Here is a 27,033-nt window from a genome sequence, read left to right as displayed (position 1 = left end):
TGCTCCTCAAACTAGTCTAGCTAATTCTTTCACTGTTGTGGGGAAATCACTAGTTCTCTCAGGGTAAGATCATCTTGAGACTGTTTAACCTCACTTTCCTGAAGCATAAATAATGTTAACATAAGACAAATTGAGGTATTTCTCGTATAAGACAACTTTATCCAACTTCAGAACTTTCCCACCACCATAAAATAGTAAACAATTCATCTAAAGTAATTAAAAAGTATACTTGTGGGAAATAGAACAGGACTTGAAATGCTATTTTAATGGTACTAAATGCTGAACAATTTGAAAGTATACTTATGAATGTTAGTTATACAGAAAAGATCAAAATGGGCAATTTGAATACAGAGTCTAATATAGTTCAATAAATGTGTGTCAATAAAAATGCAAAGTGGCGACTCTAAAATCTGTTCAAAGGTGCGTCCCAGGCCTGTTACACATGGATCTCAGACACCTACTTTCCCATTACTCAACACTGTTTATCTTTGAAGTCCAGCCACTTCCAGTGCAAGAGCCTTCTTTAGGCTGGCCCTGATACACAGTTACAAAGGTGATTTTAACAGTTGTGGCCTTCCTCAGAGGGGAAAAGAAATCTATAGCTTGTCTGAATAATTAGTTTTCAAAAGCAAAGTCAAATAAGAGAAAAAAACTGTTAACAGAGCATTTGTGGTCTTCCAGAAAATAGATCAAGTGACAACTGCCTCATCTATTTAGGTGCTTCTCAAGCACCCATTGCTGTAGGAACTGTTTCCCTCAAAAATCATCTTATAGTAGACATGGTTCGACAAAGTGGACTCTTTCTCTTGGTTTCTAGAAAGGTGTCTGGAAACTATTTCCCCTCTTCTTTTAATGTATGTCTGTGAGCTGCATCTTGTCCCTTTCTCTTTCTTTTCTTAGTCATTGCTATTGATGTGGGAAGGCTATGTTAAAGAAATGAATCTTGGGTTTTACTCTGAAGGCAGGGTTCACTCTTCACCTCTGGAATAGAATTCCATAGCCTCAAGCTATTACCAGAAAAACTCTTGTCCTCTGCTCTAACCCTTGAGGTTATTCACTGAATCATTCCTGTGGAGCATAGCTGTTAAGGAAGGTTGAGTTGTTCTACTAAAAGAAGAACAGGAGGACTTGTGGCACCTTAGAGACTAACAAATTTATTAGAGCATAAGCTTTCGTGGACTACAGCCCACTTCTTCGGATGCATATAGAATGGAACATATATTGAGGAGATATATATACACACATACAGAGAGCATAAACAGGTGGGAGTTGTCTTACCACCTCTGAGAGGCCAATTAATTAAGAGAAAGAAAAAAAAAACTTTTGAAGTGATAATCAAGCTAGCCCAGTACAGACAGTTAGATAACAAGTGTGAGAATACTTACAAGGGGAGATAGATTCAATGTTTGTAATGGCTCAGCCATTCCCAGTCCTTATTCAAACCGGAGTTGATTAAAAAACTTACTGAAACATCTCTGAGGGTGAGATTATCTGTATTTAGTTTGATTAGGCATAGATCTGCGCATTTTATTTTATTTTGCTTGGTGACTTACTTTGTTCTGTCTGTTACTACTTTGAACCACTTAAATCCTACTGTCTGTATTTAATAAAATCACTTTTTATTTAGTAATTTACTCAGAGTATGTATTAATACCTGGGGGAGCAAACAACTGTGCATATCTCTCTATCAGTGTTATAGAGGGCGAACAATTTATGAGTTTGCCCTGCATAAAGCTTATGCAGGGCAAAACGGATTTATTTGGGTTTAGACTCCATTGGGAGTTGAGCATCTGAGTGCTAAAGACAAGCGCACTTCTGTAAGCTGTTTTTAGGTAACCTGCAGCTTTGGGACAGGTGATTCAGACCCTGGATCTGTGTCTGGAGCCAAACAGGAGTGTCTGGCTCAGCAAGACAGGGTGCTGGAGTCCTGAGCTGGCAGGGAAAACAGGAGCAGGGGTAGTCTTTGCACATCGGGTGGCAGCTCCCAAGGGGGTTTCTGTGATTCTTATGCTCTAATAAATTTGTTAGTCTCTAAGGTGCCACAAGTCCTCCTGTTCTTCTTTTTGCGGATACAGACTAACACGGCTGCTACTCTGAAACCTTTCATTGTTCTACTAAGTAATTTGGTACAGTGCAGTGGAAGGCTGTATGGATGAGGACCTTGAAATCAGCATGTTTCTTTATGGGGAGCCAGTGTAGTGAGTGGAGCACCATGGTCGTGTGCTCTTAATGGCTGGTGATGCGTGGGACGTGGGTTATTGTGCTTTGGTCTGGTTAGGATCTTTTAAAGGTCAGTGTAATTACTCTGTAGTACAGCGAGGTCCAGTAACCTAGCAAGGAAGTTATGAAGTCATGGACAGCCGGCCAGATCATTACTCTACAAAAGAGGCTCGGCCTTCTTCCAGGTACAGATAAGAGAATATTTTGGAGTAGCTACAGCTCTTGTGAGTATCCAGAAACACCAAGTAGTCCAGGAAAACTCCTAAACTACAGAATGCCATGGCATTTTCAGGTAGACTCTCCCTGAGAGATGCGGAGGTGGACAGCTCTTCAAAATGTTTTCATTATGCTAGTGCTATCAGTATTGAAGTGAATGAGAGAGTTTGGGGGTCATCTGCATATTGTTGACTTCTGGGACTACAACATTTCATTCTTTTCCTTAGTGGCTTATAGATGTTTAACAGGATGGGTGATTATAGTGTTGAGGAACAATGTAGGTGACCAGTCTTGTAGGGAATGAGGAATTGTTAATCATTGCACTCTAAGGGTATGGCTACACGGGGATTAAAAAATCTGTGGCTGGCTCATGTCAGCTGACTTGGGCTTGCAGGGCTGTGTCTCTTGGGCTGAAAAATTGCTGTGTAGACGATTGGACTGGAACTGGAGCCTGAGTTCTGGGACCCTGTGAAGGTGGAGGGTCCCAGAGCTCAGGCTGCGGCCTGAGCCCAAACGTCTACCTGGCAATTTTTAGCCCTGCAGCCCAAGCCTGAGTCAGCTGACCTGGGCCAGCCATGGCCTTGCCACGGGGCTTTTATCCCTGTGTAGACATACTCTAACTATGTCTAAGCAAAAAATGCTGTCAAATTTTCTCTGACCTTTTCCAGTTTTTTTTGTAATCTTGGATGTTGCTTGTAACTATAATGTAGCAGAGAAGTCAGGTGTGTAAAACCAGTCTTTATTATAAAGGACAATGTAAAAAATTATGCCAGGCATGCCTTTTCACACACAAAATCCATGTGGCCTTCCTAAATAGATTGTAATATTTGAGGAAGTTTATGGTGCAATCTGAGACATTCCATTGCAGTAAATCACCAGGATTGGATGTAATCCGAGGGGTCTGAAGGAAATGTAATGCGAAACAGCAGAAATGCCGATGAGTTTATACAGTGTGTCTTGGAATGGCAACTGTTCTTGAAACTTTGAAAGTTGCGAATAGCCTTCACCAGTCAGGAAGGACATGGATTTAACTTGTACAGTGTAGCATAAAGCTGCAGCAGTACCTCAGTTTTCAGTACTGACTGAAATTCAAGCAGAAAAGACCCCTGATTCCAGGGCAGTAGACACCTCAATGCGAACCTAAGCAATTTTGAATGAAAAATAACATGAAAACAACTAATTGTCACTAAACAGAGCCCCAAATTTCCATCTTGAAAAAAATATCTGGTGAATGTCTGTACATCTGGGTATAGTGCATAGATTATCCACAAATACAAAGTTTGTTTTTAAATCATAAGATGCATATAGCGCATAATCAGCAATAACCCAAATTTAGGTGAGTACATTTAAAAATACAGTTTAGATATTAGCAACCAAGTATTCGGATACATCACTCATGAAAAGTTATACAGAGAGTTGGTTGTGGAAAGCACATATATTAGTGAGTGAAGATTGTCCCTCAGTAATAGAGAATTAGGGTAGGTTGTCCTTTTGGAAAATACAATCCATGAGGAGAGTATTTCAGTTACTTTTCCCCACTGTGCTTCTCATCTGCACTCCAGCTCATCCTTCCTGGTATTGCAGATGTCTGGTGATGTGTTCTGTGTAGATGTCCCTGGACCATCTGATGGTGTCCGACACCATGAGTTGCTGCATCTGCCATGCATAGCGTTGACCGATTCTGCATTCCTGCAACACTTGCTCGTTACTGGGTTCCCATGCGCCCAGGGCTCCGTTGATCAGCGCATGTGTCTGAGCCTGGTAACCCTTAGCTCTCAAGGTGTCAGCCAGAGGGGCATATTTCTGTTCTTTTTGAGCTGACCCTTCCTAATCCAAGTTGGATCCTGACTAACAGGGGGTGGAAACAGTATTTGGCAGCTCTGCAGTTTTCAGTATTCTCATTACAGTAGGTCTACTGAATGGTATAGTCCTGTTTAATTATTCTGAATTCACACTTCCCACCTACACAGCTGTGGGGGAGTGGGGTAAGAACAGGGCCAAACTGCAGATGGAGTAATAGTTCTGGTCCCCTGCTGGGCTTTAGCAAAGGGGGCCTCATTAGAGCTCCCTCTTGCTGTTCTTCTGGAGTTGTGGAAGAGGACCTAGAACGTGCTGCAGGTACAGATATGGCTCTACCTCCCTGTTCCCTTAGTCCTTAAATTTAAGATTCAAAACTGACTTGAAGAAAATTTCATGTCCTTTTTGATGACAAGAAGTAGTTGGGGTCTGTAACGTGTAATACACCTCTCCTGAAAAACTCTTAAGTAGCCAGCTAAATGCTAATGTCATGTCAGCATGAGTTTAATTAAGGGCATATCTTCATTGAAAAGTTATCTTGTGATAACTCAAGTGTTCCCCTTAACTTGTTCACACACAACCTGACATTCAAGTGCAGTGGTGCTATTAACTTAAGTTGGCTGGCTCAAATAGGGATATAGGCTGAAGTTTGAGCGAGTGCAATTTGTCAGTCGCTAACTGGATGCTGGTTAGTGCCACTTGAGTGCTGCTGCTACTCTAATGCCTTCTTTGTTTCTTCTGGAAAAACGTTACTGCTATCAATCTGTTCTAGTTTAGAAGCAGAGAAGTTACCAACCAGCTCATGCAGCCTGCTTTGGCATTCAAAACCCTACGTTCACATGTGGGTGTGAATACCAGCAACTGCAATCCTTCAGCTTGGTACAGAGATCCATTTGATCCTGTTTGACAATGGGGACTAGGAAGACATGTTAGCATGCTACCAACTGGCTGGAGCTGATACCAAGATTCAAGTTGCACTGATGTGGTACAGGTCCTTCCTCTGAGTTGGATCTGTGCCTTGCCATCACACATTTATGCTTTGTGGCGGGTTTCTTTACTGAGACATAACTTCCATAGAACCATAAAATCTTGATTCTTTGCTGTTTAATCAGTGTGTTTTAGCTCTTCAAGAAATTACTATATTTTTTTATTCTTAAAAATCCTTGTTGCACCGTAGTAGCAAATTTATATAGGTACAGTTGAATTATTTTTATTATAAGCCCTTGTTTCTAGACACTTAACTTTCTGAAAATATGCCTTGGGAATTAAATCTTTCATGCTTGCTCTTAGCCTAGAAGAACTTTTAGGCAACGTAGAGTATCTGTGCTGTAAGATGTTTGAGTTCTTCCCCACACATCATTTTAAATTGTTAACTTGCTATGAATGTTGCCATCAAGAGGAATAAATACATTGTTTGAAAAATAGTTGTTTGAGAAATAAATTATTGAACACTTTGAGAACTTCTTACTACGTATGCAAGATCATTACTTTCCTTTCTTTTTAAAAAATTCTTTTTCCTTTCCTGATGCTCCAACCATCACCAGAATTACTTCCTATTCTGATACCATCACTTGTTCTTTACTCTTTCCACATTGTTTGAGCTTCTCCTCCCTGCCTTCAAGGGTATGCAGAGCTCTGCCCTGCCTACCTTTCTGCTATAATTTCATATTGCATACACATGCCTTATTTATCATCCTCCATCCTAACTGCTGCTTTCATTATATGCACCAATATGTTTTCTTTGTTGCTTCTCTTAGGAATGCAAGTCTAAATCTAGACAAATATATTATTGGCAAGAAACAGGTAGATTTGCTAAACTAAAATCATCTGAAACATTTTTCCTTTTTCTTTTAGTTCCTGGAATAGATGGCGGTGGTTTAGCTGATGCTGGTCTCACAGATTCCTACTTTAGTACCAGCTTCATTGGTGTTAATGGATTTGGAAGTCCTGCTGAAGCAAAATATCCCATGATGCAGGTAATGTTGGCCGTGAACTGTATCAATTTGCACTAGCTCTGACAGCCACATTACATTGTTGTGCCAAGAACTGAAAACAGTTAAGTGGCAGGAGCAACAGAAAACTAACTTGCCTTTCTACAACTGTTTTTGTACCTGTCAGAGTACATTAGGCTTTCCCATTTCATCTAATGGTGAAAATAGAACAACCTTGTTCATTCCTTCATGTTGTAATTATTTTTATTAGCACTTTTGTTTCAGGATGAAATGTCTATTCCTTTTGTTGATTTCACTTTATTGTACCTTAAATCCTCTTGTGACTTGTGTTCAAAATATACTGCAATCTTAACTTTTACTGTTCAGGTTTCTTTTTAGGGCCCCCCTTATTTGTGTCTATCACATTTGAATTGGTCTGACTAACTTTTTTCAGCCTTTTTACTCAAAACTATAAAATATTTTATAATTGAAATACATTTTAATGTCCTTAAGCCCCTGAAACGGTGTGAACTGTTAAAGTAACAATGTACTAATATCGTGACTTATATAAACTCTCAGGTGAACATCTATCATACTCTATGTGGCATTGCCCAAAGAATATAAACTAATTAAGTGACCTCCATTTGCTATGTAATTTTTTGGAATAGGCGGGAGAGAGAGAAGGGGCGGCCAGGGCTACAGCAGGGGCGCTGCCATGCGGCCCCTCCCGCTTCACTGCCTCCTGCCGCGAGGGCTTCGCTCCGGTCGGCGGGGAGGGAAGGAAGAGGACTGCCCTGCAGGGCGCTCTGGTTCTCCACGCCGCCGCCACCTACAGGGCAGCCGGAGCAGAACAGAACAAGAACAAAAAAAAAAGCGGCCATGCCGCCCTAGGATTGGGCAGAATGCCGCCTCGAACAATCTGCCGCCCCAAGCACTAGCTTGCTCAGCTGGTGCCTGGAGCCGGCCCTGAATAGAACAGTCATACAATACAGTCTGTTGGAAAGGGCTGCTCATCTTACTTCAAAGCATAAATATATGGAACTGCTAGTAAATGCAGTAATAATCTCATAATAAAATAAAGCGCTCTAACCCCCCAATCCATCCTCTCTTTAAAAACCCGAGGGAGGATGGTCTGTCTATGTGCTTGGAAGGCTAATAAATCTAGATTTTGGGTGACTGGGAGTGGCGAGTGCTTTCTCACGGAGAAAGCCCTTACAGCAGCTTTTTCTTATTTTATATCAAGGAAACTCCAGCTCATAAGGCTCCTTTGAGGTCAGGTATGGTGCATATGAAAATAACAAGCAAAGAGTGGGAAAGAATTAGGTGTTCCCTTTCCGACTTTTTTCATGTAGGGTATGAAAAAGGCTATATTGCTTATTTTAAATGGGATTGGAGGATGCATAACTTGCTGTGTAGAATTTTTTTTTTATACTGGCAGCCATGCAGGAGATGAAAATTGCCCATCTTGACCTCGTATCTCAAGGTGAGTTGGCAGGGTTGGAAATTAGAAAATCATTTTCCTATACTCTGAAGAAATTTGAGCTAGATAGCACTGAGTTAAACATGGAACTACGCAACATAAGCACAAAGTTTTGCATTTTTTGGACTCTGATATTTAACAGCAACATTTTCCTTGTAGAATACACAACCTTTATTATAATTTCATACTTCTTTCAGAAGCACATCATGCACTTAACCTGGGTGCCCATGCAAATACTGAATATTTGGTAATGTTGCTAAGGTTGTAATTAAGGTTTTGTGGGTTACTGTGTGAAAAATTAATGTGTTTGTTTTCTTCTCTGTTGGAGTCTGAAGAAAGTTCCTTGTGAAGATGGGGAGTCTCATTGCTGAAAACATGATCTGTGGACATTAAGCTTACTGTTAAGAAGTGTCCCATAAGTTGATATTTTCTTGATTTTTAGGGTTTGCATTGGAAGATGTTGCACTTAATCAATAAACTGAAGTTTTTTGTCTGTAAAGTATTTCTCTGGAATGAATACAAATGCACAAGAATTATAGGGGGAGCTACCAGCCCCACCTATTAAGGTTGCCAGACACATCTCATTATAAGAGTGCATTTTCAGTTGCTTATAACTTGGCCAAATTTTAACTATTTGGGCTGCAATTTTCCATGCTGATTGTCTGCCTCAGGATGATTTATTTTTTAAAAAGGTTGCTGAAAAAAATTCATCCGTTTCCAAGAACAAGGGTACGGATATATTCTTGCAACCTTTTCTTTTAACAACTTTACTGCCCCTGTGCTTTGGAGCAGGGATTTGAAATTTGGTAGGCTGGTGGCCATTGTGTCAAGGATGTATCTCTTGCTGTCCCTGTGAAAATCTGCCCAAATTTGAGCAAGTTGTAAGACTTTGAAAATCGCAGTTTGCACGTGCTCAGTATAGACTTTTTAGATTTTAGTAGTTAAATTTCCTGAAGATTCCATCCACATTGGGCATGCTCTGGCTCAGTGCAGTGTGGGGCTTTCCCTGTATTTGCTGCTCTGGGCTGCTGCATGCTGTGTTGGGTCCAGGTTGCGTACAAGAACTGAGAACTCTCTCCTGTGCTCTGAATCCCCGCCGTCTGCTGGGCCCAAGCAGCATGGAGGAGGAAGCTGCCTGATTTGTGTACGGAGGGCACGAGAGCTGGACATGTGGAGATAGACTGAGTAGATGGGACATGGAGACTGTGACTGGAGGCTGATAGGGAAACTGGGGGCAGGGCACGAAGGTGAGGTGAGGCCGATCTGACGAGGAATTGGAGTATGGGAGGAGAACTGGGACTGGCTAGGCAAAGAGACTAGGACAACAGGATGATGATTCAGATTGGACAAGAAGCCTAGGGAGTGAGATTGGGAACATGGACTACGGCACCAGCGACTGGAAGCCAGGGGAACTGGGAATGGCTGGATAAGGTAACTGGAACTAGGACTTGATGGGCAAGGAGGTGGATGGAAAAGCCTGAGGAGAGGAGTGGGCTGAGGAAGAGACAGGCTTGGGAAAAGGACAGATTGCAGGGGATGGAGCAGAAGAGTCTGTGCTCACTAGAGCATGCTTTCCTCTAAACCTGGAATGGAACCCAAGACTACTAAATCTCACCATTCTTCTGCTGTCAGTAAATATCTGTGAAGCTCACTGGCAGTGTCTCATAATCCTTTAGTGCTGGTGCACATAGAAGATGACTGCCTACTACTGCTGTCAGTCACTCTGTTAGCTCAAGGGGCAGAGATCTGTGTGGTGTATCTAAGGGTTCCACCCCTTCCGGTGAGCCATGCGAGAGTGAGAATGATGAAACACGATGGAATTTTTTTTCAGTTTGGTTTTTTTAGTACCTAGGAAATTACTTTCTCACTCACACTCACAAATCTGTTAAAAGAATGTTATTAAGAGGGCAAAAGTCAAGCACTCACTGGTAAGGAAATACCAGAATTAAGGTTGCCTGTGCCTTAATTTAGTTCCCTTGTGCATATGCATTGTGATACTGTTTTTAATTACCTGGTCACAAGGTCCCGTCTCCTTCCATGTGCAGAATGGATGGTGCTCACTTAGTAAGCATCTGTTCAATATTTTGTTTACTCATTCATGTTCAGTGTGTGGCCCCCAGGCCTTATTTACCACACACCATTCAAACCTTGCTCTGAAAACAATCATTTGCTCATGGGCTTGTTTGTGGAGCTCATCACTGTAGCATCGGAGTGCTTCAGAAGTACGAATACATTTATTTGCACAACACTCTGGTGGGTATTGATCCCATTTTACAAGTGGCGAACTGAGACAGGAATGTCAAAAGGAGTCCACTAATTTTGAGTGCCCAATTTGAGAAACCTACTATTGGATTTTTCAGAGTACTTCGCATTATATAGCACTTCATGTTCAAAGCATGCTTCCCACTGACTTCAGTTACAGTTGAGTGCTCAGCATTTCTGCAAACCAGACACCAGGGTCCCAAGTCAGAAAATGGAAACGCACCTTTAGTGACCACCTTTGAGAAGTTTGGTTTAAATAACTTAACTACATTATATGGGAACTCTGTGGTAGAGGTAGTGATAGAAACCTATCCTCCATAGCAGCATTCAGTCTCCTTTACCATGAGACCATTCTTTCTTTTCCTGCAGTCTGCTGCCTCATTCATGACACGCCTTTAATCTTTTGCAGCAACTGAAATGGTTACTACAGACAGCAGTCTCCTTCACTACACAGCCCTGATTCATCCCTACAGCTGGCCCATTCTGTACACTGAATGGGGCAGGGATCTTGTGGAAAAACTAGTATGTGATCCTGTAATTAAAGACCCTATTGTAATGCATGCACCCTAGAGGGGCACATTAAGATTGTACAGGCAATCTAAATTCTTTGAGTTCTTGCACACGTCCATTCCACGTAGGTATGCACGTGCCAGTGCACTGAAGCCAGAGAACTTTTTCCCATAGCCGTATCCATTGAGGCAGTGCATGTGCCCTCTGCACACTTGTACTAGCCAAGGCTATGAAGGGTCAGAACAGCCCTGACACCCCTTCCCCCACTCCAGTTCCATCTCATATCCTATGGTCAGTAGTCAGCGTGTGTGAGCTTCTCACCTTCTTTTTTCATTCTCTCTTTAGGAAAATTTTTCTAGAGGGTTTTTTATTGTAAATAGTTACTTTAGTATAGTTGTTTTAGCTTTAGTTAATGGTACTCATTTCAAAAGATGATTTGATTTTTATCTTCTTGTTCTTTGAGCTTTTCTGTATGGGGCCATGCCTAAATCCCTGTGGGTTAAGTGCTGTTGTGGCTGTACCTAATCTGTCAATCAGAGAGCCTAACTCCTTCTGTTTAAGGTGTTTGGGAGAAGAACATGTGAGACATAACCCCTCTACAGAGAGGGCATTTAAGATCAGGACTGAGAAGTTGAGGGAAGTTCAGTGTTGAGATATCCTGGTGGAAGCAGCTTTGTGCTCAGTTTTGGAACCCAGGTGCTCAGTATGCAGGAATTTGGACTGTACTCCACCTTGGAACATTCTACCAGGTTTGATGGCATCCCTGTGCTGAAGCGGTTCAGAGAGATGACCCTCTTCTCTGTCTCAGTATCATTTAAACAGCAGCAGAAGTCTAGCACTTTGACCTCTTCCAGCCAGAAAAACCTCTCGAAGATGAAGAGGGTTAAGTCCCCAACAGATTTTCACAAGAAGACCACTACCAAGGTTAGAGCTAAGCCAGGTCCCACTAGGAACTCGCCCATATCACATTCTGGCGATGTAGAGTTGTCAACTCTGGCACCTCATGTGGTACCATCCAAGGTACCATCTTGGATTTATTGTACACCAGCAATACCTCCATAGATACATAAAGAGTTTTGTATGGTTACCCTACCATCTATTGTTCCTAGACCCAAAAGACTAGTCACTGCTCTCAGCTTAAAGGATTCCTTCTTCCATGTGGCTGTTTACCAGAGCCACAGGAGCGTCTTAAAACTCATAGCGCATGTTATTAGCTTATGGTTCTCCCCTTGAGTCTGCACAAAGTGCATGGCAGTGGTTGTAGCATATCTCAAGAAGGTAGAGGTCCAGGTGTACCCGTATCTGGATGAATGGTTGTTTTGAGATCTGTCCAGACAGCAAATAGTGGCCATTGAGAAGATCCGGTCCCTTTTTCAGTTACTTGGTCTGTTGATCAACAAGGACAAATCAGTTCTCCCTCTCCTGAGAATCAAATTCATAGGACCAGTTCTCCACTCAACCACAGCAATCACATATTTACCTCAAGCTAGAATTTCAGGTGATATGGGACCTATACAAAGACTACAGGCATATACTTGTACAACAGAGAGGTATTGCCATGTGACCTAAAAGTTTCAGGCAGCTTGTTCTTAGAAGAATCAGTATCCAGACTTCACCTCAGTCATGTGGAGAGTTTGTCTATCTACCATCCTTATCATCTGCTGGGCATGCTGACTCAAATATCCACAACTGTTTTGTCATCGCTGGACTGGTGGATGGACTCTGCCAATGTATGCAACAGTGTTTCTTTTGCCCCACTCTGCCCTCTGTGACCATGGTCCTGGATGATTTTCAGACTCAAGTTCTCTCCCTCACATGAATGTTTGAGAGCTTCGAGCTATGCACCTGGCTGATGAAGTGTTTCTTCCCCATATCAAAGGTGGTTCTGCTCAGGTGCTCCTGGATAATACAGCTGTAATGGTCCATCTAAACAAGCCTGGATGTGCCAGGTATAACCCTGTTTGCCAAGAGGCAATAAACCTTTGGTCTTTCTGAATCAGGAATGAGATTACTCTCAAAGCATCTCACTTTCCTGGGTCTCAGAACTGTCTAGTGGAATGTCTCAGCAGATCAGTCAGCAATGATCACGAATAGTTTCTCAGACTGAACATGGCAAAGTCCATTTTTCAGATTTGCAGAATGCCAGGAATAAACCTATTTGCCACCTGACGGAACAGGACGAATCCCCAGTTCTGTTCAAGGGCAGGTCCCAGCCTGGGATGTGTGCCAGATATGTTTCTACTATCCTGGAAGGGGAAAACTTCATTACACTTTTTTTTCTCCTATCTCTATGGCATCAAGAGTTTTGAGCAGGCTAAGAGAGGATGTCACCACCAGTCTTGCCCGGCTAGCATAGGTTTTTGGGCCTCTCGAGCCTTTCTATTCAAAATTCCATACCTCTCTCTCAGGCTTGGACATAGTTTCACAGAACCATGGTCAGATGCTGCATCCCAAACTTTTCAGCCTATATCTGACTGCTTGGATGTTCAGTGGATAGCTCCCCAGGAAGTGGTCTGTTAAATTGGAGTGCAAAATGATCTTTTTAAATAGCAGAAAACCCTCCACCTGATATACTTACCTCAAGAAACAGAAGAGGTTCTCTGTTTGGTCCCAGCAGAATACCTCTCTTTCACAGGCTCCTATTCATATTATTCTGGATTACCTGCTTCACCTAAAGGAAAAAGGATTCTGTCAATTAGCTGAAAGAGGAACCTTCAGGTCTCTCCATGTTCTCTCCTCCTGTAGAGGGAAGATCTGTTTTTCCAATCCTATGACTGTTAGGTTCTTGAAAGGTTTGGACAGGCTCTTCCCAAGTATTAGGGACCCAGCAATATGATGGGATCTGAATTTGTGTTTTTCAGTTTTAATGGAGTCCCCTCTTGAAACTATAGCTGCGTCCTCATTTTCTCCTGTCTCTCTAGCATTCCTGGTGGCTGTTACTTTGGCCAGGAGGGTAGTAAAACTTCAGGCTTTGGTGGCTGACCATCCTTTATATGGTGTTTTATAAAGAGAAAGTGAGTTTGTATTCACACCGCAAAATTTTCACTTAACTGGTGTTGGAACTTCATCTAAATCAGACTATATGCTCACCAGTCTTTTTTTTTCAAAACCTCTTCTCTGCTCCCCCTTCCTCCCAAAAAGGGGAAAATCCATACTTTGGAGGGCGTAAGCCTTTTCTTGGGACAAGGACAAGAGTGTAGAATCTCTCTTCAATTATTTGTCTCCTTTTCTGACAGGATGAAGGGACAGCCTGTCACTTTGAAGAGGATTTCTTCCTGCATCTCCTCCTGTATTTGTGCTACAATATTGCTAAGGTTCCCCTATCTCAGTGAGTTCTAGCCCATTCTACAAGAGCACAAGCATTGGCTGCTTTCTTGGCTCGCGTTCCCATCAGTGAGATTTGCAGGGCTGCGACTTGGTCATGTGTTTAGCCCTTCACCACTCATTATGCTCTCTCCAAGGCCTCAAGAAATAACGTTAGATTTGGGAGAATGGTGTTGCAGGCCTTGTTTAGGTAGACTCGACACTCTTCTCTCATGTGGAACTGTTTGTGAGCCATCTAAAATGGAATGGACGTGTGCAAGAATTCAAAGAAAAAATGGTTACATAACTGTTTGGTAAACGTGCAACATCTCGAACATGTCCATTTCACGACTCCCGCTCCTTCCCCTCTACATTGGAGTCCCAGGAAATACTGGCTTCTGGTGTGAAGGAAATGAGGGGCATCAGAGCTACTCTGCTCCTTTGTACTCCAAGCCAGCAGCATGCCTGCGCAGAGGGTGTATGTGCTGCCCGGATGGGTACGGTATGGGGAAAAATTTTTCCTGCTTTGGTCCACTGGCGTGCACACACACCTAAAACGAAATGGACACGTGCAACACATCTCAAAGAACAAGAGTTACCAAACAGGTATGTCTGTTTTTTCTGTCACTTCCTAACTTTTGAGGGCTTGACTTTGCAATCTTAATGTTATTTTAATGTAATGTGTGTATAATATTTAAAAATGTATTGTGGGAATGAAGAAGGAAGGCAGGAGAGAACTGGTTAATAAGGATAAAGGAAGCCAAAGTAGAGGAGGGACATGCTTCTGTGATGAAGGGGTAGTTGACTGGCTGGGTGCTTGCAGAATTGATTTTAATACTGCTGAGATTTAATTTGTGTATATATTGTATGTTAGGGCACAGAGAGCCTTGGATAGGCATTTTATTAATTTAAATCTAGATAAATAGATTAAAAAATAAATTAAGGATAGAGAGGAAGGGAGGGTAGAATGGTAAATACCAAAGAAAGCAGCGAGGGTGAAGCTAGTAGAAAGATCCTGTGAGGGAAGAGGGAGGAGAGAATTGGGATAAACAGCCAAATTAGTAGAGGGGAAAGAATGTCACAATGAAAATCTGAGGAATGGGAGTCCAAAGACCTCACCAGTATCCAGAGGCTGCAAGAGTGTGCTGTGGCTGCTGTTGCCAGCTTTTCCTCATTCTTCTCCCTCTACAGATTGGCTGCTTGCCCTTTCATCAGCACCTGACTCTGTGCCTTTCATACTACCATCCCTTTAGATGAGATGTAAGTAGGGGCAGAGCTGTGCTGTTCCTTGACAGCGAAGAAACAGTAAAAGTGTTCTGATTTTCTGAATACTTACATTCCACTTTTGTAATTTAATTGCTATATATTCAGATAACCACAGTGACTATTCTGAAATACTTTCTTCAGTGTGTAAGTCTTAGATTAACGTTGAAGATTTAAAAAAAATTTAAATCTGTACTTATCTAAATGAGTGTCCTGACATTCAAAAATGAGAGCCCAGTAGCTTCCATTGGAGGTAGTGCTCAGAGCAAGTTGGAAGATGGTAAGAACACCATTGGCTAGTCTATGCTACTGCTCTCATCAGCAGTATAACATCAACATAAGGAATTTTTCAGAAAAAGCTCAGTGTAGACAAGACCCTGGATGTTGCATGTGGTGATGGCTCTTGCTCTGATAATGGTTTTCCTTTTAGATTTGAACAGAGGCAACTTACTCATATCACTTAAGCAAAAAGAACAGACGTCAGTTTTGGGACTGATTTTGAACTAGTTCTTTGACACATCAGGACCATAGCAACAGAATATTGAGTGTTGAAATAGCCAGCAATGGATTAGGGATATGGAACTGAGTGACCGCCATGTGGCATTGGGGAAGGGATTTTGTTTTTTGTTTGACTTTGGTTTCGACAGAGTTGTCTTTCTGCATGAGCTGCTTTGTGGTGAGGATCATGAGATGTATAGGAGTCTGAAGCTGTTGTATGTGTATACAGTGCTGCAAATCCAAACCTCTCCCAGGCTAGCTGCCTAAATCTAGTTTGACAAGAATTGTTCAGTTATTCAATATTTTCTCTTGTGCGCCCCTGTTTGTAGAGTCTCAGCATGTGTGTGTTAGGGTAAGTTTTCTGTAAGTGAGTTTTCTGATAAAAGGAACCAAAGGGAGTGACCAAGTAGCTCAACTCTTAATCCAGAAACAGTTTAGTCTTTAATAAAGACCACGTGCATGTCCATGCACAATACCAAGTCCAAGCAATAGTGCATATAGCTGTAGTACAGATCTCTTGAATGGGCATTGATCTCAGATTATCAGTTGTCCAGAGTGTTTAAACCAAGGCTACTAAATAATGGACTTAAATCACTTGTAAAAAGACTAGGCTCATTGATAGGTGTGAGCAATAAAGCATAGCTTTTTCAGGCAGTGAAATTCTGATTTGTCATTTTTATGCTTTAGTAAATACAAGTGATTCTTACCTTTTATAGTTTTACAGAGTTTAAGGTCACAAGAGACTATTAGATCACTTACTTATTTAAACACTTCCAAAAGCTCTGATACAGAAGAGAAGATGTTGCTACTTCATGGGCATTGATACTTCAGTCTTTCTTTCCACAACCATTTTTAGGGCTGGAGATAAGCCATTCTAAAGTACGTTTTTGCTCAGATACACTGTTCCGTGACTGAAATAATAGAAGTTACTACCCTGCCACTTAGATGCACTTTTATTAAGTAGTGAATTTGATTTGTAAAAAGTAGCCACTCCTTCAGTAATAGAGGTTAACATTTAAATTTTATAAATTAATTTTGCTCCATTGTCATCCTTGTTTTACCTCCTATCTTGTTTCACCTTGGGTTTTTGTCTGCAAATCTGCTTTTTGCCTTTGTTTGCCTCTTCCTCAACTCCACCATCATTGAATACTCATCTATGCTCTCTCCTTTCTGCTGGGACTGAGAACAGAGTGACGTTCTAGCCAGTCCCAGAAAATGGGTCACTGGGCAACTACCCAGTACCTTAGCAGCCTAATCCGGACTGTAGTTAAGTAATAACTCTGTGTAAAAGTGTTTGGGGATATAGTTTTGTGTGAAAGAGAATATAAAACAGTTATTGACTTGTGAGTCAAGAAAGTAGGAAAGCTAATCTTCCCTGTTACACTAGTGAACAGAAAACAGGCAGTGGATGAATATAACTTGTTGAAGCAAATTTGTTAGGCCTGGTGAATTACAAAGGCCTGGTCAGTTCTTCCAAACGTCACAAACTGAATATATTGAAACTTGGAATCAAATATTTTGCCTGCTTAATACAGGTCTGTCTCATCTTACTCGGGGGTTCCGTTCCGCGGTTAGTGCGTAAAGCGAAAACCGCGTATAGCCAAAATCCCATTGAGTTCAATGGCGGGCGAAATTGCCCGCACTACAGGTATAGTATTAAAACTGTTGTGTGTTTTTTTTTTTTTTTTTTTTTTTTTTTGGTTTTGTTTGTTTTTGCCGACCGCGTAAAGTTGAAATCACGCATGTTAAATGCGCGTAAGATGTGACAGACCTGTACTATGTAATAAAATAGGCTCTGGTGCATGCACTATGTTTATAACCCACTAACTGCCACCCTAGCTGCTCCCCTCCCTTCTGTTTTCCCCCCCTATAACTAGAGGGATGTTAACAGACCACTTTACCTTGAATGGTCCCTTGAAATGTGTTAACAATTTATGTTAAATAATCTGTTCCACCTTGTATTTAGCTGTGATACTCTGGCTATGTCTACACTACAAATTACTTTGGTATAATCTGCGTTGTTCAGGGTTGTGAATAATTCATACTCCCCAAGCAACATACGTTATAATGACCTAAGCGCCAGGGTGGACAGAGCTCTGTCAGTGGGATAGCTTCTGCCGACATAGCTATCACCTCTCGCAGAGGCAGGAGTTAAGCCAATGGGAGAGCTCTCTTCTGTCATCTTAGAGTGTATTCACCAGAAGTGTTACAATGGCACAGCTGCATCAGTGCCCTTGTAGCAGAGACTTAGCCTCTGATCCTTTCCCAGACCTGAAGAAGAGCTCTGTGTAAGCTCAAAAGCTTTTGTCTCTCACCAACAGAAGTTGGTCCAATAAAAGATATTACCTCACCCGCCTTGTGTCTCTGATATCTTGGGACCAGCTTGGGTACAACAACACTGCACAGTTAATCCTACTCTGACACTTTCAAAAAGATGAATTGCATAATGCATCAACATCTTGAACTGCCTCTTTTGTGGGAGGAGGATCAATTTATTTCCATGACAAACTTAGTAAGTAATGGTTCTTGAGATAGGCAATCAAAATTTTAAAATGTAAATTAAAAAAAATCTAAAAACTTGTGGTTTTTTTTTTATTAAACTTTTATCCACCCCAGCAAGTGCTGTGGGATGTAGATTTGACTGAATGTGACTTTATTATGACCTTGATATTTGAGGCCTTTTAAGACAGTAATTCTAGGAAATGCAACTAGATACACATAACTAAATGGCTATCTTCTGGCACAGATTGACCAAATTAATTGGTGTAAAATGGACTTTCTAAGGACCTTATTCTGTTTCAGATACTAGCTTGCGGATCTCTCTTACACTGAGCTTATGTTTGGATAAGTAGGAAGGCATGGGGAAAGATAACTGGTTAAACTGGAATTTGGACATTACTTAAAAAGTGGTGAGGGGAAGACTTGCCTTGTGTCTACCAGCAGAACTTATCGCCAGACTGAAAGAAATGGGATCGTCATTGCCAAGATCACATTTCTTTACTCGTTTGGAGATCAGTGCCAATTTGCTTCCCCCCCAAATTTCTGCTCTCTAGTGTTCCAGGATGCAAGAAAAATAGTAGTTTCAGCAAAGATTTTATTTTTATTTCCTTTAATATGATGGGATTCTTGACATCTGTGTCGTCCAACTTGTTCTGGCTTTTTTCATGATTCCTTTGCCTGCTTGTTCACACAGAGGGTACAGATGATATCTTGCATTCCATTAATGAGTTTCAGCAAAGCCAGGGTGCACCTCATATGGCTTACACGGGTGGACGCTTAATCAGTCAGCCTGAGGCATACCACTGGCCCAATTCCATTAGGAGAGACAAATCTAAAGGAGGTTTGAGCATTCGCCTGCTAAACCCAGGGATGTGAGTTCAATCCTTGAGGGGGCCATTTAGGGATCTGGGGCAAAAATCTGTCTGGGGATGGGTCCTGCTTTGAGCAGGGGGTTGGTCTAGATGACCTCTTGAGGTTCCTTCCAACCCTGATATTCTATGATTCTATGAGATGCCAGAGTGGCAATTGATCCAGAAATTCAGTCGTCAGTGGGGCTCATCTGTTGTGCACTTCAAGAAGGAAGTCAATATTGTTTTGTTACTTATCAGAAGACTGGTATGGCTGTTGTGTTCAGTTCATACCCAATTCCAAGAACTAAGGTGCTGAAACTAACCAGTTGAACTAGATGGTAGAAAAGGATTGATCAAGCCAAGGCGTGGTACCAGGTACTACATTACATAGACTATCAAACAAAAATCTGGCTCTTTCTACAGCATTTGGCTTTTGCATTCTGTATCACTGGATCTTATAAATCCCATTGCTACACCTAAAGTAATTTATGGTGGAAGGAATTGTACTTTAGACACTAGAATTATATACACTAGCTAAGACAGAATTAGAAGGATCATCTAATACAGGAAAAGGAGATATTTCTCAGCTTGCTAAAAGCAATTTTGAGTGAAGCTGAAAAGTGTTAAGAATGTCTGAAGTGTTACATTACTGGTCAGATTTTCTCTATCTGTGTCCTTGTAATGTTGTTGCTTTTGAGGTGGAGGTAGAAGGACAGGTGTCATGTTATGTTTTCTGTATTTAGGAAATAAGTCAACTCTTAGTCCAAAGCCTGCAAAGTGTGCCTGATACTGTGGTGATAAATACATTTTATCAATTCATTACGGATGTTAGTCTATGGTAAGCAGTTGGCTGTCACTGACTAATAACCCTTTATTGTGAGTTGGACTTCAGCTCTTCAGCAATACGATATACCCACAGAATCAAAACCATTACCAGTAGCTTGTTTAATCAAAGGTCTTGAAAGAGGTGGTGACAGTGGTAGACCAGATGCCAGCTCATCCCAAGGTCTCCATGCTGCAATTCTGGCAAATACTTAACTGAAATCAGCCTGGTTCACCTGTGTATTAGTATTAGGTAATATTAATAATAGGTATTAGAATGATAAGAATGTGTTCAGAGGTTAGACTGTGTTTGAATGCTTGTGAATTGCTGCATGCATTAATCTCAGGCCTTGTCTACACTTGGAAGTTAGAGTGCATTAAATCAGCCCCGGGGTCCATAACTCCTGAGATGTCCACACTGGCAAGGCACTTGGAGCGCCTGGACTCTGCAGCTGGAGCGTTCCCGGTAATCCACCTCCACCCGAAGCATAGAGCTTCCTGTGCCTGGGCTGGAACGCTGAGGTGTCAGTGTAGATGACGTGTTGCATTACTGCACTGTGATTGGTCTCCAGAAATGTCCCATAATCCCTTGAAGTCAAGAGGTCACTCTGGTCATTGTTTTGAACTTGGCTGCAGGCATGAGGATATCCCCTTTCAAAGCTCGTTTCTGACAGCACACATGCTTACCTGCTCTAGGACACAAAGCAAAGCATTACTGTGGAATGCTCCTGCTGCAGAGGGGTGTGTGTGTGTGTGTGTGTGTGTGTGTGTGTGAGAGAGAGAGGCGGGAGGGTGGGGGCTGATGTCGGGTTCCCCCTTTCCCCCTGCTGCTGTCTGAACTTACAAGATAGCATGCTGACACACTCTCTGCCCCCCAAAATACAGTCTCTCCCCCCCACACACATACACACAACACGCTCCCTGTCACACTCCCCAGCCCCTCATGTGAAAAGCAGCTGGCAATCTAGTAGGATGCCTATGGAACAATGGGATTGGGAAACCTGCATCATGTGATGCTGTGCCTGCCCCATTAGGCATTGCAAACCCTTTCCAAAGCATGCTGCAGCCACTTGCACACTGGGATAGCTACCACAATGCACTGCTCTCTGTGGCGTTGCAAGAGCTGCTAATGTGGACATGCTCCACAGTCACAAGGAGGACAGTGTGAACACACAGCAGCGCTTTCCCTGCTGCTGTCTGAGGGCTGGTTTAACTCCCGGCGCTCTACATCTGCAAGTGTAGATGTAGCCTCACTTATAACATCTATATCCCATATTGTAAAGTAATATTTAAGTAGGTGTATTGTAAGCCTCTTTCACTGTGTACATCACCAGACAGGAGAGAGACTTTAACTACTGCAAAATGCTGGTCTCCAGCAGAAGGTGTTATGTCCTGTCTGACAAAGAAGGTCCATTGACACAAGATGGACTAGAGTAGACCATTAAAGAGGACAAAAGACTGTTGTTTACTCTTCTCTCTCCTCCCTCCACTCCCCAATAAAGATGAGTCTTGCAAGTGAATTCCTCCATCAGCTGAATCTGCAGCTCAAAGGAGAAGGGGGGAAGGGAATAAAAGCTCCTAACAAGGAAGAACTGTATCTCATTTGCTGCTTGGACTATGGGAGAAAGGTTTCTAGGCATAAACAAGGGATCCCCAGCTGCTTAGCCTGGGTTAGCCCTAAAAGACAGCCAGAGCTTGCTTATTATAGAAGCTTCTATTACCTTTTGAAACTTAAGACTGTAACTTGTTTGTGTATATATGTTTTAACCTTGTAAATGTTTCTCTTGCTTTCTCTTCCTATTTAATAAATATTTAGATAGTTGATTATGGGATTGGCTACAAGCCTCGTCTTTGGTGCGAAATCTAAAGTGCAATTAACCTAGTGTGAGTGTTTGGTCTGTTGGGATGGGGAATAACCTGAATATTGCTGTTCCTTTATGTAAGGGACCGTCTATGACAAAGGCAGGCTTATCTGTGTGGCAAGACAGAGAGGGGACTGGATGTGACTCCATGTTAAGGCTGTTATAGTGCCTGAGGAGTTTACATTTGATATTTGGTTGGTGAAATCGAAGTATAGAAGTCACAACCAATTTGGGGTTTGTGCCTCTTCACTGAGGTGGGTACTCCATACACTTGAACCACTGCAGGACAGCTTGACAGAGGTTAGGTGGGTATGTGTGTAGAGATTCATAGGGATGGAGTGGGGGAAGGGGTAGTAACATAATAGGTTCCATGACAACAGAATGTTTGATGCTGTAGCATCCCAACAGAATGCAGTAGGTGGAATTGAGTGAGATTAGCATGGCAACTGACTGAGCTCATTGAGAGGGTCACATCTAAAGTTATCTGGTAACGTGCCTAAATGGTTTTACTAAGTACTCTATAATTTACTCTTTATTTTGTCCATTCTTTTTATGGCATCATACGCATAAGTTAGTTTTAAAAACTTGTCTTATGGTAGAACTTCAGAGTTGCGAGCACCAGAGTTACAAACTGACCAGTCGGTCACACACCTCATTTGGAACTGGAAGTACGCAATCAGGCAGCAGCAGAGTACCTCCCCCACACCCCAAAAAAGCAGATACCGTATAGCAGGGGTAGGCAATCTATGGCACGTGTGCTGAAGGCGGCACGTGAGCTGATTTTCAGTGGCACTCACTGCCCGGGTCCTGGCCACTGGTCTGGGGGGGCTCTGCATTTTAATTTAATTTTTAAATGAAACTTCTTAAACATTTTAAAAACCTTATTTACTTCACATACAACAATAGTTTAATGATATATTATAGACTTATATATAGAGATCTAAAAACGTTAAAATGTATGACTGGCATGCGAAACCTTAAATTAGAGTGAATAAATGAAGACTCTGTACACCACTTCTGAAAGGTTGCTGACACCTGCCGTATAGTATCATGTTAAACATAAACTACTAAAAAATAAAGGGAAAGCAGCATTTTTCTTCCTAGTAAAGTTTCAAAGCTGTATTAAATCAAGGTTCAGTTGTAAACTTTTGAAAGAACAACCATAACATTTTGTTCAGTTACGAACATTTCAGAGTTACCAACAACCTCCATTCCTGAGGTGTTTGTAACTCAGAGGTCCTACTGTACTTATTTTACAAAACCTGTTTTCATTCTTCTTTAATCAGGGCTGGCTCCAGGGTTTTTGCCGCCCCAAGCGGCCAAAAAAAAAAAAAAAAAAAAGTCGCGATCTGCGGCGGCAATTCGGCGGAAGGTCCTTCGCTCCAAGTGGGAGTGAGGGACCATCCGCCGACTAGCTGGACGTGCCGCCCCTCTTCAGAGTGGCCGCCCCAAGTACCTGCTTGGCAAGCTGGTGCCTGGAGCCGGCCCTGTTTTTAATATAAAAGTTCTGCAGGGACTTCTAATGTCAGTTGTTTTATGGAAAGTGGTGAGAATCTTTTCACATTGCAGATGTATTTCTAACAGTGCAGGGAGGAGGCAGCTCTCAAACTGCCATTTGTCGTCTTCCCTTTGTTTTAGGCCATACTCTGAAAATATTGACCTATGTGGCCAAAGAGCTGAGTTGGGGTGAAGTTCTTGCTTAGCAAGATTCCTGCCCTTACTGCATACCAGCGGGGCTCAGCCTGACAATGGTTGAAAGAGTTGAAGAGAACCATTGCTGGCCTTTTCAACATGTTGCTCAGCTTCAGGAATCCTATAGTTTTCCTGAAAACCCCACTATGCTTGGTAATTCTCTGGGTTCCATCATTCAAAAGATGCCACCAAATGCTATACTAATTTGACAGTTCTCCACAGGGGAAGAGTCTCGTATGGTGATAGTGGCATAGAATGTGGAGAGGAGTTGTTGTCCCGGGATTAAGGAATCTTCAAGTAATAAAAGCTACAGCCTTCTCTAACATTTTGAGAAACTATAGGAAAAAGGAGGAGAACCTTAGGTGCAATAGGGCTTCCTAATCTATAAGTAGTTGATGTAGATAATGTTGTTTTTAATATACAATTGTTTTGTGCTTTGTGGTTTTCATTAGAATTGTTTTCTCTCATTTGCTCAACGTTTTTTGTTCACTACCAATCAGAATCTGTGTAGAGCAATTTATTAGATTGGAAATAACCACATATCCTCTTTTTACCCTGAGACAGTTGCCATCAGGATGTTAATCATCTAATTAGTATTAATAAAGTCTTAATATTAGCTCAGATGTCTTCAGCCTTAATAGCTTTATTTTATTCATGCAATTTTGTTTTTCACTTTTTGCAGAGGATGACAAATAGCAGCAGTTCCCCTAGCCTTCTCAATGACAGTGCCAAGCAGTATGCAGGCCATGGTAAGAACTTTTAAAGAAATATGTTTAAAGGTATGTTCAAAAGCTAACCCTATGGAAAAAAATAGTTTCAAGGGAGTTAGTCCTCCCTTTAATCTGATTTCAAGGTGATAGAACTTTATTTGTGTTGTGCAATTTTTTTATTACTGTATATTCCAAACCAAATTACTAGTGAACTTTCTAACTCTCAGCTTGCCTTTCATTTTAAAGGGAAAAACTTATAAATTTGTCCTACTGCTCAGTTATCTCAAGAAAAATACTTATTTGGATGTCTACTATAGAGCTCTGATAGTTAGCTTTAGAAACTGTTTATATAGCATCAATACAATAATCCTTTTTTAATGCCTCTTACTAAAAAAAAAAGTTGTTTGAAAAAGTGAAATGGAATTACATACGTAATTTTTTAAATTTTAGATATGTGCATACACATATTCACACATTTTTGTCTGTTTTATTTACAAACATGAACTAAGTTTGTAAATAAAATAAAATAAAAACCTCATGCTTTTTCACTTTTTTCCCCGCAGCCAAAGTATAACAGGCTATGGCCTGGTCTACACTAACCCCCCAATTCGAACTAAGGTACGCAACTTCAGCTACGTGAATAACGTAGCTAAAGTCGACGTACCTTAGTTCGAGCTTACCGCGGTCCAGACGCGGCAGGCAGGCTCCCCCGTCGACTCCGCATACTCCTCGCGCCGAGCAGGATTACCGGAGTCGACGGGGAGCACTTCTGGGTTCGATTTATCGCGTCCAGACAAGACGCAATAAATCGAACCCAGAAGTTCGATTGCCTGCCGCCGAACCAGCGCGTAAGTATGGACAAGCCCTATTTGATATGAAATTCCTGGTAACAGAGGACAGGAACGTGGCACTCACAGAATCTAATCAATTTTGGATCTTGAGTTCTGTGGCATATGCCAAATAACTTGGAGCTTGGAATTTAAAATTTCTACACAGCATGTTTTAAGTAATACCTTGCCCCTTTCCCACTTTCCTGTTTCATATTACTTGGGAACATCCCTTCCATCCATACAAAAAATGGCTATGTTTTGTAGGCCTGTCTTTGTGTTATGAAGCTGCTAATGCATTTTCTACTTAAAAATCGTTATTGGTTTGTCAATGTCTGGAAGATCCCAAGTTGTTTGAAATGCTGTCAGTTAAGGAAAATATTTTTATTTTTAACTTGAGCAATTTTAATGTTTAACTCCACTGAGAGTCACAATAGTCTTTTTAGTTACTTCTTAGAATATAACAACACTTTAGATTTCTTCAGATCTGCTTAGTCATATCTCCATATTTAACTTCTTTAAGAATTGGCTCGCACTTCCATTTGGCAAAAACATACATTTAAATATGGCCCTCCTCTGAAAGGGGCTACAAAAGTGGTGTTGTGGAGCTCAGTGTTTGTGTTAGATTTCATAGCAAATTCACTTGTCAGTTTACAGGTTTTTTTTAATTTTACTTATCTTAATGATTAGTCATAAGAACACCATACTGGGTCAGGCCAATGGTCCATCTAACCCAGTATCCTGTCTTCTGTGGCCAATGCCAGGTGCCCCAGAGGGAATGAACAGAACAGGGAATCAAGTGACTCATTCCCCGCTTCTGGCAAACAGAGGATAGGGACACCATCCCTGCCCATCCTGGCTAATAGCCACTGAAGGACTTACCCTCCATGAATTTATCTAGTTCTTTTTTGAACCCTGTTATAGTCTTGACCTTAACAACATCCTCTGGCAAGGAGTTCCATAGGTTGACTCTGCATTGTATGAAGAAATATTTCCTTTTGTTTGTTTTAAACCTGCTGCCTATTAATTTCACTCGGTGACCCCTACTTCTTGCGTTATGAGAAGGAGTAACACTACCTTATTTACTTTCTCCACACCAGTCATGATTTTATAGACCTCAAACACATCCCCTGTTAGTCCTCTCTTTTCCAAGCTGAAAAGTCCCGGTTTTATTAATCTCTCCTCATATGGAAATCGTTCCATACCCCTAATCATTTTTGTTGCCTTTTTCTGAGACTTTTCCAATTCCAGTATGGTTTTTCTTGTGTTTTTTTGTTTTGTTTTGTTTTTTGAGATGGGACGACCATATCTGTGTGCAGTATTCAAGATGTGAGGGTACCATGGACTTATCCTGCAAATGCAATCTGAGATTTGAAAGTCAGGTGGCTGTTTCCTCCTTGTACTTCTGTAAAATAATTATTACTAGAAATGAACAGGTTTTGTCCTGAGTTATACCTCTACGCTCCCATTGAAAACAATTAATTGTTCAAGACAATGGAGTTTTGCTGGTGTAAATGAGATTATTTTTTATCTGTAAAATATCCACTATTGGTGGCAATACATGAGGAGGGAAAAACAGACTGACTTTTGGTTTTCTAGACTGGCTGTGTAAACTGAACAGACTTGATAAGAAATTATTGAGAAAGAAATTTGCAGTTCCCTTTTTGAGGCACACTTCAGAATAGAACTGCATTTTGAAGGCATACTGACCACGGTCAAAGAGATTCGGGTTTACAGAAAACATTTTTAAACATTAGTGTGTTAGCACATGTCATCCACCAGGCAATTAGAAGACATCCATATTTGTAATCTATGCTTAATCTGGAGTTTCCTTTTTAAATGGTGACTGTAGTGATTGAGTTCCAGATTATGATACTTATGACCTGGAGGTGAAGTGTAAGGACAGGGAGAAATAATAATTTACTTGTAAAATCTTCATCTTGACTGCCTCTGGGTCCTGATTAAATTTCTAAATAAAAAGTTGGCAAAACAGATAACATCCATAACGTTTGTAGAATTAAGTGGTATGGAGTACAGCATATAATTATTTAAACTGGCAATGGGTAGCTTTTAAAATTCTGCTAAGAAGTGCCATTTTAATTGTGTACCCATGCACAATCTAATGAACTGCTATGCTTTTAGCAGTTCTGACTTTAAAATTAGCTTTAATTCTGGATGAATAAGAAACCTTTTTTTCCTTTTTCCAGTTGCATTTAAAATTATTTGAAGGGTTTTTTTAAATAGTTTGTGCGGATAATATATAGTAGTAACGATGTTTCTAACATTCTTT

The 27,033-nt window shown here is 41.3% G+C and overlaps 1 protein-coding gene across 6 annotated transcripts in view; it reads left to right on the top strand.

Moving 5' to 3' along the window:
* PAN3 (poly(A) specific ribonuclease subunit PAN3) overlaps nt 1–27,033 on the top strand; it is a 116,756-nt gene that overhangs the window by 10,365 nt on the left and 79,358 nt on the right. For 5 of the 6 annotated variants that reach the window (XM_065581383.1, XM_042842846.2, XM_008167435.4 and 2 more), the window contains exons 2-3: nt 6,088–6,209; nt 23,889–23,955. In XM_065581383.1, the coding sequence (XP_065437455.1) occupies nt 6,088–6,209; nt 23,889–23,955 (189 nt within the window). Of the gene's footprint in view, nt 1–6,087; nt 6,210–23,888; nt 23,986–27,033 lie in introns of those variants that run through there. The other variant, XM_005286644.5, reaches the window with a different exon arrangement.

This window comes from Chrysemys picta, chromosome 1 (assembly GCF_011386835.1).
Source record: "Chrysemys picta bellii isolate R12L10 chromosome 1, ASM1138683v2, whole genome shotgun sequence".
NCBI classification, from domain to species: Eukaryota; Metazoa; Chordata; order Testudines; family Emydidae; genus Chrysemys; species Chrysemys picta.
This window is presented reverse-complemented; position numbering and strand designations above follow the sequence as displayed.